General features: G+C 42.5%; 1 protein-coding gene across 1 annotated transcript in view; it reads left to right on the forward strand.

Annotated features, from left to right (window-relative positions):
• The first annotated feature begins 660 nt into the window (after positions 1 to 660).
• MICALL1 (MICAL like 1) overlaps positions 661 to 12,717 on the forward strand; it is a 29,675-nt gene continuing 17,618 nt past the window's right edge. Inside the window, exons 1-5 of the mRNA XM_018572578.1 lie at positions 661 to 966; positions 5,078 to 5,219; positions 6,163 to 6,230; positions 6,848 to 6,978; positions 12,312 to 12,658. Of these exons, the coding sequence (XP_018428080.1) occupies positions 661 to 966; positions 5,078 to 5,219; positions 6,163 to 6,230; positions 6,848 to 6,978; positions 12,312 to 12,658 (994 nt within the window). The remainder of the gene's footprint in view (positions 967 to 5,077; positions 5,220 to 6,162; positions 6,231 to 6,847; positions 6,979 to 12,311; positions 12,659 to 12,717) is intronic.

The raw sequence follows: 12,717 nt of genomic DNA on the forward strand, positions 1-12,717 counted from the left end.
TGAGTTTAACTTGCCATTAGCAGTACAACTCTGCTTGTAATTTGACATATACAGGGTTATTTACTGAAGGGTTAGGAGATTGGAGAAGACCGGAGAAGTGAACAATCCAGGACAACATTGCTGATTTGGAAACATTCTCCAATTCAGCTCACTTTCCAGTTCAGCTATGTTGTCCTAGATCGTTCACTTCTCATGCCGTCTCCAAACTCTTCACCCGTTAGTGAAATGTGGAAAAGGTTGCTGACCTCTGCTCCAACACATCAGCAACATCCCTATAATCACAAACAATGGATAAGATCTGGTGCATCACTTGCTTTTCGCCAGCTTCTTGCGGTCTTCCTTTTTTCTTAGTGCATAGGTAAAACACTCAACAGATACTCCTAGCTGTCCACGTCAAAATGAGACCTACTTACTACAAATCTATGTTTCCTCTCTACTGGAAATGGTAGACATTGGAAGAAGCTTATCTCTGTTTCATGTTGTCCAAGTTACCAAAGTCTCCGCAAAGACTGGCAGATCCCCGTGCTGCCCTGGTGCAACCCCTTTCCCAAGAGGTCATCAATGTGGTACCAGAGGAAAAGAGGTTCCAGCAGTTTTACACCAACCTGTTCACTGCTCCCAAGACAAAAGAGGGCACCGGACCCATACTGTAGTTGAACTATGAAATTTGCTTGGTCCTTCATTGCGTCTTTTCATCCGGGAGATTTTCTGGCCTTGGGGGACATCAAAGATGCTCACTTGTACATCCCTATCTTTCCAGCTCACCAATGCCACCTGTATTTTGCTGTGGGCATACAGCTTTTTCAATTTGTTGTCCTTTCCTTCGGCCTGTCCACTGCATCTCAGGTTCATGCTCCTGTTTTTGCTCTGCTGCAATCCCAGGCGATTCCCACTGTGGGATATCTGGATGACCTCCTGCTGAGGGAGCAATTAGTTCACATGCTGTCAGCCAATGTCCAACAGATGGTGCAGACCTTGCAGAGACTTGGTCAGCCCCACAGGGCTGCACTAGCGAAAACGATAGGTGTATGGCCTGTTTAAGGAAATAGAATTTTTATCATGCCTGAGAAAAAAAAAAATCTTGGAGTGCAATGTGACATAGGTCTCTCCTCTCTGTTCTTTATTGCTTGCTGCAAAACTGAGGTATGCTGAGAGCGGGAGGGTTTATCCTGGACTCTCCTTTTCAGCTTTGCTTGCCAGTGCGAGTGTCAGCTCACTACAATGCGTGGAAACACTGCCGTGTGTAGTGGTGCGCCATGTTTGAAAAAATGCTGCATTCCCTTTTTTTTGTCCATTCTGGTGTGATGCTGTTGCACATTAACATGCAACACACAAGGACGCAACCTACAGCAATGCCATAGTGTGAATGGGCCCTTAAAGTCTTCTTACTTCTTTATTGTAAGATCAAAAGAATATTTAGGTGCTGATGATTTTTTTTTTTTTGCAAAGGAGTCAATTTTAGAGTCGTATTAGTCTGGTGAAAGGGTGCAACATTATCATCGTGGGGTTGGGCATGGAGGAAAGGACACATATATGTATGTAGGTATATATTGAGAAGTTTTATTTGCACAAGTGTGTGTGTAAATGTGTATATACTGAGTGGCCAGATTATTATGACCACCCCATCAGTACTTCCTTGGGCCACGAGATGACTCCACGAGATGTTGAAAGGTGATGCGAGGAATCTGACACTGCACTGTTGCCCTTCTGTTGTCTTGTACCAGTCTTGCCAACTCTCCTTTCTGCCCTAACATTGACTAGTCGCTGACGGCCGCAATTCGCAGGTTCAGACCCAGATTTTCGGCTGACAGTCCAGTCTATAAACACTTTAACAACAGCTGCTCTTGAACATTTAACGAATTCTGCTGTTTTGCTGATACTCGCTCCATGGCTCCGAGCGCCAACAATCATCCCACGTTCAAAGGCTGTTAAATCGCGTTGTTTACCCATATCTTCAGAAACAAATCACTTCTACTGTCGTGGTAAACAACCTGCTTCCCTATTTATTAGGGTTGCACAGATACCAAGTACAGTACTCGGTACAAGTACGAGTACATGTTCCGATACTTTTGAGCTCCAAGACTACACTAGAGAAAATTTCAAAAATTAGGAGGCAGCTGTCATTTGTAAGGAGCACACGGAGCTCCTGGGATCAGTACATCTCTGCTTTTAATGTATGCTTTTTGTTTTTATAACTATAAATAAAGGAATGCACAGATACCAGTTTTGCGAGTACGAGTACTGGTACTTGCCGAGTACTTACGAGTACTGATACATTTTTGTTTATCGTCATGTAACAGTTTTTCTAAAACAATACAGACTAATGATTTCAGGACAGTGGTGGAGTGCCAGAGCCAGGTCCCAGCTGCAACCCTGGTAGTTCTCATGAAAATGCAAAGTATCTGCACTGGTACTCAAAATGTATCTGTGCATCCCTACTATTTATAATGGTCTGGCCCTGTAGCAACTTCAGTGCGAAATTATAGCTAATTCGCCTACAAACGTCAGGTGGTCATAATAATCTGGCCACTCAGTGTATAGTGCGCACTGTGACTTGAAGCTGGATACAATACATGTCAGTGCAGCTACAAATTACCTTAACAGCTACGCTGGATAAAACGAGTCACTAAATTCTGCTATTTGGTGCCCAGCTCAAGGAGCTGCAAAAGATGAAGCGTCAGTAATTAGTGATATAGTTGACTATAATACATTTTTTCAGCAACCAAGTTGTGTATGAAAGGATTTGCATGTGCCACAAATCACTTGTGTGGTTGTTTCTTTCTCATTCCACCGATTTCTGTGTGTGGGGTGGTACATCTGCTGAATTCTGAATTGTGTCTAAAGGTGCCCATACACTGCACGATTCTCATGCGAGAATCGCGGGAAATCCCGTGATCGTACGAGAATCGTGCAGTGTAAGGAAGGCGTGCGACTGTTTCTACTGTACGGTCGCACGTCTTCCGTCGAACAAGCAGGCTGGAAAACCCGCCGGGAATCGTACGATTCTCGGCGAGTTAGTTGCCTGCTTGTTCGACAACTGCCGAACGGGCCGGTGTGCGCACGCACACACTGCCCGTTTGCAGTCATCGGAAGCCCGCCCCTCATTGCAGTCATCGCAATCCCGCTCCTCAGGGGGCTTGCGATGATCGCAAGTATGATCTGCCTGTCCAAGATGGGCAGATCTTACGTTTTTTTAAAAGTACTTTACAACCCTCGCAAGACAAAAGTCTTGCGAGGGTTGTAAAGTGTATGGGCACCTTAATGCTGTTATAAAAATCACTTCATTGTGGCTTTGAGCTCATATTTTCTCATGTACACGAATGAATGCAGCCGCTTCCATAGTGTACTGTGCTCATGAGGGCAGACCTGCAAAATGATTACCTGCGATAATCCTAGTGGTTTAAAATGAAAAGTTATAGTTATCATATATTTTTTGTATAAAGTCACAAATTTTCTATGCGTTGTAATCTGTTACTGTAAAAGCATTCAAAAGGGTATTAACCACTTAATGACCGAGGCCGTTTTTATGTTGCAAGATATTAGCGCAAATTATCAAACCCAAAAATGAGTGAAACATTTTTAATTTAATTAAACACAATAAAATACCAATTTTGGTTATAAATAGGGTTGCACAGATACTTTTCGAGTACCAGTGCAGATACTTGGCATTTTCATGAGAACTACCAGGGTGGCAGTGGATGCAGCTGGGACTTGGCTCTGGCACTCTACCACTGTCCTGAAATCATTAGTCTGTATTGTTTTAGAAAAACTGTCACATGACAATAAACAAAAATGTATCAGTACTCTTACTTGTAAGTACTCGGCAAGTACCAGTACTCGTACTCGCAAAACTGGTATCTGTGCATCCCTTTATTTATATTTATAAAAACAAAATCGTACATTAAAACAGAGATGTACAAATCCCAGGAGCTCTGTGTGCTCCTTACAAATGACAGCTGCCTCCTAATTTTTGAATTTTTCTCTAGTCTAGTTTTGGAGCTCAAAAGTATCGGTTCATGTACTCGTACTTGTACCGAGTACTGTACTTGGTATCTGTGCAACCCTAGTTATAAAATATAAAAGATGAGGTTATAACGAGTAAATAGATACGCAACATGCCTAGGTTAAAAACTGTGTTCCTCTGAAACCAAATTCAGTACCCCATAAAGTCCATAGACGACACTTTAAAAGCCCCTAAAGGTCATCTGTTTTGAGATACGCATTCAGTTTACTGGCTCGTAGTAAACTGAATCGCTTGTATTGTAAACCTGGACGCCAGCTCTACAAATGTAAACAGTCCCGGCGGCTAAACAAGCCCGCTGCCAGTTAGTACTATGTGCATCACTGGTCGTGAAGGGGTTAAAGCTAAACTCCATTTAAATATGCATTTATGGCAGGGCGGAACAAATACCAGTAGCCAGGTAGATAGTCAATGCTCAACAATTACAGCTGGCGCCTAACTTTTGAGATTTTCTCTAGTTGTAAAAGGAGCGGTCTCCCAAAAAATATCCGGCTGGCTACTGAACTCTATAACAATTTGTCCATCCCTGCCCTAACTTGCATAGTTACATAGTATTTGAGGTCGAATAAAGACACAGGTCCATCAAGTTCAACCTATTGCGTGTAGGTATGTGATTGTGCATGTGTGCAATTTACTACTTTGCAACTTGCAATGTAAAATATAAGAGGCTACAGGTTAACACCACAATCATTAACACAGTATTGATAATGGTCTCCCACTGCATTTTGGTTTTTACTTCCCTTTCCTGCATTGTTCTTATTGTTTCCATAGCATTGTGCAAAGAGTTGTCCTGTGGCAATTAGAAACTAGATTTTAGCAGTTCAAAATTTTTCAAAGCTGATCTGTTTGCCATGAGCCACTGCATACGGTTGTTTAATCTCACCAGCAAGACTCTCCTACCCCTTGTGTATTGAATTGTATTGTAAATATACAGTCACCTATTATGTTGTAAAGCGTTGAGCAAACTGTTGGTGCTATATAAATCCAGTATAACAATATAATAATAAACTGATTTTCTGTTTAACTACTTTTTGTCCTACTTTTTTTTCTATCCAGGCCTTTGATGTGGCAGAGCGAGAACTGGGCATACCGACATTGCTTGACCCAGATGACATGGTATCCATGAAAGTGCCAGATCGTCTTAGCATTATGACCTATGTATCTCAGTATTACAACTTTTTTCGCAAATCCAACCCAGGTAAGGGCTTAAAGAGTATCTAAAGGCAAAACTTTTTTTTTTTATAGATTTGGCTAGAGTGGTGAGGGGTTTAGAACCCTGTCTGTTTTTTTTTTTTTTGCTGTGTCTCCTTTAGGCCTGGTTCACACTGAGCGTTTTGTAGCGCTTTTTCTGCCCCCCAAAATTCCATTAATTTCTATGGCCCTGTTCACATGTGAGCATTTTTTGTCGCAATAAGCAAAACGCCTGTCGCTGGCGAAGTTCATGAGCTTTTTTTTGGACATATTACAGCTCGTTTTGGCCCTGTAGACTTAATAGGAAATGCTTGAAAACACACATTTGCTGTGTTTTCGCACGCATTTGCTCATTAACATCAATGAGCTACAATCTGCACACAAAAATGCACAATTTGATTTATGCGTAAAAAATGTGAATCAGAAACGTGCAAAAAACGCTGTCGACTAGGTATGAACCCAGCCTTGGGAGATTCACTTTTTCTAATTGTCCTGATCGCCAATGTCTCTGGGTATGAAAACCAGTGTGCAGTTCCCCTCTCAAATTCCTACCAGAATGTTAGGAGGGACCCCCTTAATCCGAGCAGTGGCCGGACAAGGAAAAATGGGGTGGGGGGCCAGCCGGCCCCACCTCCTTTCACCATACCATGCTACATTCCCTTGACATTGGGAGGGTGCTTTTCCAGGGGGGCTCCCCTAGTCACCATGCCGATGGGAACAAGGGCCTCCTCCCCACAACCCTGGCTCAGTGGTTGTCCAGGGAGGGGGTATCTGCATTTCATAAAGGGGGCTTCCAGATGACGCCCCCCCTTTGTGAATGAGTATGGGGTAGTTGTTATAGTGTAGTTGAAAATATATGATTAATGTGCTACCCTTTCTGCTGGCACTCTGCATGTCTTCTTCCACCAGCTCTTTATTTAACTCACTTATACTTTTATTTATTCTCACAGCTGGAGTTCCTCAGTTCAAACAGACCTTTCCACTGCAGCAAGGACAGAGTCAAGTTACACAACCTCAGGTATAGCTAAAGAATAGTGCTAGCAATGGCGTTAAATTGTGCCTATAGATATGTAGATTTGTCTACCTGAGACATCTCCTATTCAGTTGCTGGCTTAGCCTGTCAGATATGGGTGTTATTCTGGCAGATTCTAACTGCTGATATTATGCAGCCCTGAGAGCCACATACATCATTTGATGCAGCTTTAATGAACATATCTTCCATCCTTAATTGTAGCCAGTGGTAACAGTCAACTGTGAAAGCCATCAGCAGCCCATACACCTTTTAATTATTGACAGATAAATTCTAAAATGAGCATTCTCTCCAGATAACCTGAATTTATATTTGTGCCTTAGCTGTTGGCTACTGCTGCCAAAATACCATCATTACATTTTTTGATCAGATTCATGTCACATGTACTTTTGGTTACTGGTCACCAGTTTTATTATTGCTATTATACAGGATATGGTGCCAACAGTTTGGCAGTGCAAGGGAAGCAGTACAGTTACAATACAATTCGATACAAGAGCGTTAGGAGGGATAGACCTGCTCAGGAGAGCTTACAATCTAAAAGATTTGTAGTAATATATATGATGGGAATTTTAGTATATGTTAAGTGTGTGTGTCATCTTATTTAGGGTAGTCTGGATTCCACAAGTACAGCCACTCGTGTGGCACTGAGCAGCACCTGTGCCTTATGCCAGCAACATGTGCACCTTGTACAGAGATGCTTAGTAGACGGAAAGCTGTATCATCGGCAGTGTTTCAGGTACACCTTAAAGCCATTTCTCCTGTTTTTTCCCTTTTGAGCTTTTTTTTTTCTTCCTTTCCCCATCATGTCTATCTGTTTTTTGTGTCTTATTTTGTCACTGTATTTCTTCTCATTATGTTTCACCGTGTATATGTTTAAATTATTTCTGGATTTTTATTTTTTGTTTGTTTTGCATTTCTTTATTAATGGCAAGGGTAGTCATTTCTGAGAACATCAAGCTGCTCACTAATTTTTTTAAAGTGCATATCCAGCACTTCATTTTGGGACACAGCTTGATAATAATAAGCAACCTAGGGTTAAACTGTCGCCTCCAGGAGAAATGGACACTAGCACATAGAAAACTGAAGGCTATAACCCCTTCATACCTGCTCTGTTTCGCTTAGTGTTTTTAGGAGAATTGATGTCTCTTTCCTATTCGATATATTTTGTGCTGAAATTGGAAGGTTTTCTACAGCTACTGGTAAATTTAGAGCAGATATTGGAAATCCTGGAAGTCTCTCCAGTTAACCAATGAGCACAGGTTTTCCCAGTTCATCAACCATTTGAGTCCTGGCCACTGTTTTAAGACAGCACAGAGATGGATGCTATTTTATGGCTGCATCATTTAAAAATGGCGGCTGGTCTGAGCAGCTCCTCTGGGCCTTTGCTGACACCAGCTCTGGACCACTGGCTCTCTGTGATAGCCGTGGTCCAGTACTTCTGGACCACTGGCTCTCTGTGATAGCCGTGGTCCAGTACTTCTGGACCACTGGCTCTCTGTGATAGCCGTGGTCCAGTACTTCTGGACCACTGGCTCTCTGTGATAGCCGTGGTCCAGTACTTAGCCCAAGAGCTGAAAGGATCACCTCCTGGGCTTCTGATTCTTCTGATGCTCACTTCATGTTGTGTTTACATCCGGAATATAGTCAACACACTTCCAGTCTGTACAGAGGCCAGGACAGATGTATTACAGCTCTGTTTAGCATCTCCCTGCTATATTGATTTATTGCTGCCTGATCTGCAGACCTTGTTGATTATATTTTGGGGGTACATTTATTAAGGGGTAGCAAATTACAGGAAAATGCTTTTTTTTTTAAAACTGTTTATTCTCAATAAAAACAAAGGAAATAAGGAGAGGGTCAAGGGAACTGATTTAGTATACTGATGTTCTCTCTGAGACAGTCCTGCTGTATGTGTTTTAGTTACCTCATTGTTGTGAATGGCTGGCGGGCTAGTAGCTGTGTAGAGAATTTTTTCCCTTTGTGACATTTCTTCCGAACCTGTTGTATATGCCCAGGCAGTATGTGAGGGTTAGTATAATCTCACCTTCTTTATTGTGCTTTCATACTTTAAGTTGCATGTTGTGCATTGTGCACCTTGGGCCTGTTTTACTGCTTTTTTTTTTTTTCACTGCTAGGCTTTAACCCCCATTTTAAATCTTCACCGTCTTCTCTTCTCTACCAAGTTTGCTGACACAGTAATGGAGTTGAGAGCGTTTTTTTCCTGTGGTCTTCTGGTGAGGAGAATCTTATGAGCAGTCTCTCCCTCCTTCTCTACACATCCACCCTGTGCAGCCTATTCTACAAAGATGCTTCATTTTTCTGTCAGTCACATCCCTGGTGATTGTACAGCGCCACCTGCAGTGATAAGTCCTCAAACAACCTTTTTAACTACTAGTACACCTCTGACTCAGGGCCATGAATATTCCTATGGGCTTTGGGTTGCTGCTTCTTTTTTTTCCCCACCAAAACAGAATTAAACTTTTTTTTTTTAATATTCTGGCTGTGCGTTCCACTCTAAAATCAATACATTTCACTGCTACACTCCCCTACCATGGTGTCTTTGCTCAGTTCGCAAAGACCCAATTGTTCCACCAATGTATTCATCCCCTACTTAAACCAAACCTTATTTTTGGCTTTAATTCTCTTTTGGGTCATGGAAGTACATTTATTAATGTACTCCTTTGACCCAAATGCAGCAAATGGCGGACTACAGTCCACTATATTCTGACAGACATGCTGCAGCCAGGAAGGATCCTGGCAATATTGTCGGGATCCACCCGGCTGCTTGATTGACAGATTGCCTCTATTGAGCCAGCTGTGCCCGCCCCCTCAGCTGTCTGTCCCTCCAATCAGTGCTGGTGGAAGGAAGAGGGAATCCCCGGGGAGAGCGGTGACTGACAGTCATTGCTCGTTGCAGGGAGAAGCCCTGAGCTGAGTGATCAGCAGTTTGTCAACACTCAGTTCTCAGTCCTTAGAGAACGCATATGACAGCTGCAGTGTCGCACGCCGGCTCAAACTATTGTGAAGAGTACATTTTACTTCCCCAAGAGTTCTCTTCTAAGGACCAATGTTATACTTTGCTGGCTCCTGGCTGGACGCTTTAACTACCTTACGTCCATGGCCGTTTGTGAACGGCCAGATGGACGTCTGCTCAGAGCGGGAGGGCGTCTTAAGACGTCCTGCCCCTCCCCCCTCTCGTGTCCGCGCTGAGCGCCGCACACGAGAGGGAAAACCGTCAGCATGTAAACAGCCAGCGATGGCTGTTTACATACAAGCGGTCAGGCGTCTCTAGAGACGCCCGATCGCTTGCAGGATCTGCAGGTGTGCGCCGCCCCCCCCCCCCCGTACCTCCTCCTGCTCGTCTCTTCGCCGCCGCTGCCGGTCCCGTGTTCCGATGTGGCCGGTGCGGCTGGGACCGGCACGGCGACGCTCTAACAGGAGATCAAAGGGATGATCATTACTTGATCATCCCTTTGATCTCTCTTCTTGTCCCCGAATGCAGGAAGTGATGTATATTACATCACTTCCTGCATTCAGTGTCACTCTCCGGTGCAGAACACCGGAGAGAAGCTGATGGAGCAGATCTGTGCTTCATCAGCTTCTGTGGGGGTCCCTAGGTGACATCAGAGGTCTTGAGACCCCTGATGTCTCCATAAAGAGGACCTGTTTGGTGAACTGGCTATTACATAGGGGATTCCTTAGTCCCCTATGTTATAGCAATAAAGTTAAGTAAAAAAAAAAAAATTACAGCATTAAAAAAAATAAAGAAGCTAAAAAAAATAAAGAAGCTAAAAAAAATAAAAAAAAATAACACAAACATTTTTTTAAAGTCCCCCGCCCCCCAGATACACGCGCAAACATGCGTCGGGTGCGCCTATGTACGAAACCGACGATTGCGCCCATTATGCAGCACATGTTACATATCGCCGCGAACGTCGCAGTGAGAACAATAATTCTAGGGCCATCAATCACTGATGACACTAAACTGATGAGCGGTAAAAACGTTTAAAGCGTCGCCTATGGCCAATTTTGGCTGCGGTCGTTTTCTGCGATTTTGCGGGCACGCGCAATTTTAAAGGTTGACATGTTTAGTGTCTATTTACCCGACGTGACCCCGACTTTTATATTTTACCAAAAAATTGGGGTGAAAAAAAATGTTTCATAACATTTTATAGGGAAACATGTTTTTTTTAAAAATTTAGGGTACTTTTTTTGTTATATAGTAAAAAATAAAAACCCCAGTGGTGAATAAAAGCCACCAAAAGAAAGCTCTATCTGTCCCCAAAAAATGGTATGAAAATCGTTTCAGTAAAGCGTTGCATGACGGAATAAACATCAGTCAAAGTACGGCAGCGCTGAATACTGAAAAATGGCCTGGCCAGGAAGGGGGTGAAACACTATGGCCTTCAAGTGGTTAAATATTTGCAACATGATTTGTATGCAAAGCCAGTACGGCTTTACCTGGAGCATTTGTTTTTTTTTTAAAACATTTTGTTTTTATTATCTTTAAAAATTCTGCCATTACTTATGGCATTACATTTTCTACTGCACTCAAAACAAAAGTTTGTATCATATCACAAAACTACAGAATTTGTACCGCTATTTATATAATATATCTTAAAGATTGTACAGTAATCTACATTTACAGTTAGGTTAGAATATAGATGTAAATATTTGAGTACTTAATGTGTATCCAAAAAACATACGCATCCAAGATTTGGATCCGCCGATTGTGGGTTCCTTCAGGCTGCAGCAAACACCCCAGATGACTGTATAATTTATGTCATATTTGAACTGGCATCATATTCCAGGAAGGAGAATCAGGAATGATGGCTAGACAAAGATGATGCTGACTTTCTAGACACACAAAGAAGATCATAACATTTTCAGCTGGAACACTGAGATCTCTTCAAGCGTTAATCAGTCCCTGCAAATGCTACACTTGCACATTACTTAAGATGCAGGCACGTTAAAAAAAAAAAAAGGATGTCTGATGCCAGGTCTGTATCAGTGATCCAAGACATATTAGTTGAACTAATCCATGTAGTCAGACACTGTACTTTGGCACTTACAATGCTTGCTGTTAGAGTTTGTGTTGGTGGTCATTGTGCGCCAGCATTTGACATTTACTTCTGTGGTGGTGTCCTGCAATATGTTTACTAGGCAGGCAAAGTACATCAAATGTGGCCCTTTGCATTTGGATGCATGCATTTCAGCAGTGCTGCATTTAAACCCAAAAGCAGGTCCACGGGAAGTTTGCATCAACTTGCAAGATTTCTGGCAGAATCAACGGGTAATGTTTGCAATTTCATTGGTATAGTTAACAGACCAAAAAGAGCAAATAGGAAGAAGTTCATTGTTAGGATTTCCATACACTTTCCATACACTTTAAAGTGGATCTAAACCCAATAACAAGACTGTAACATATTGCAGCTTACCAGTCCCTAGATGTGGTTTTCAGGCTTTTTCTTATTTTTTTTTTTTTCACCTAGTAAACCTGCCTGCAAAACAATTCCTGACCTAGCGTGGCAATGCTCACTCAATGTATTGTAGCTATGGAGCAGTGTTGCATCCTTATGCTGTGCTCCTGTTTTGGACTTTTATGTATTTTACCATATGTGCAGAAAATGTACTTTACCTGAAAAGAAAACTAATGCAGCCACCACATCAGAACTAGTTAAGATACAATACCGTATATACTCGAGTATAAGCCGACCCGAATATAAGCCGAGGTACCTAATTTTACCACAAAAAACTGGGAAAAAATATTGACTCGAGTATAAGCCTAGGGTGGGAAATGAGGCAGCTACTGGTAAATGTACAAAATGAAGATAGATACCAATAAAATTACATGAATATTTATTTCAAAGAAAAACAATAACCTAGCAATACTCGAGTATATACGGTATATTAGATTTTAGGGGGGAAGGGGGGATTAGATATACTGTAAACATGTGTCACAATTAACCTGTTTATAGGCTTCTTTTCTCCTTTTCATTTTTGACCTTATCTGAACTGGTGAGAAAGTGACCTTTTTATAGAAGTATTTTTTGTTTTCACGCATTACAGGTGTAAAGAGTGCTCCAGCACTCTGCTTCCCGGTTCGTATCGACCTGGTGCTGAGACTGGCACGTTTGTGTGTACCCACCATAATCGACCTCGACCAGGTACCATCAGTCCCGAGTCTGCAGAAGAAGATTCTGTACAAAATGCAGTCCAAAGCCCTCCCAAACCACGCGTTCCTCCAAAGCCTCCACTTCCGAACAAACCTCAAAAAGAACCTGATGCAGATAGTGTACCAGACACACGACCAGTGCCAGCACCAAGGAAGTCAAGTGAAGTAGCACCTCTGCCTCTGCCTCGAGCTCGATCAGGAGCAGGGCAGAGCCCCGCACGACCAACAAGTCTTGTGAACGGTAAGTTAGTTAGATGTTTGTTAAAGGGCCCACATTGTTTGAAAGCTGTTTGATTTATT

The sequence above is a fragment of the Nanorana parkeri genome, unplaced genomic scaffold (assembly GCF_000935625.1).
Source record: "Nanorana parkeri isolate BGI_ZX_2015 unplaced genomic scaffold, ASM93562v1 scaffold2078, whole genome shotgun sequence".
NCBI classification, from domain to species: domain Eukaryota; kingdom Metazoa; phylum Chordata; class Amphibia; order Anura; family Dicroglossidae; genus Nanorana; species Nanorana parkeri.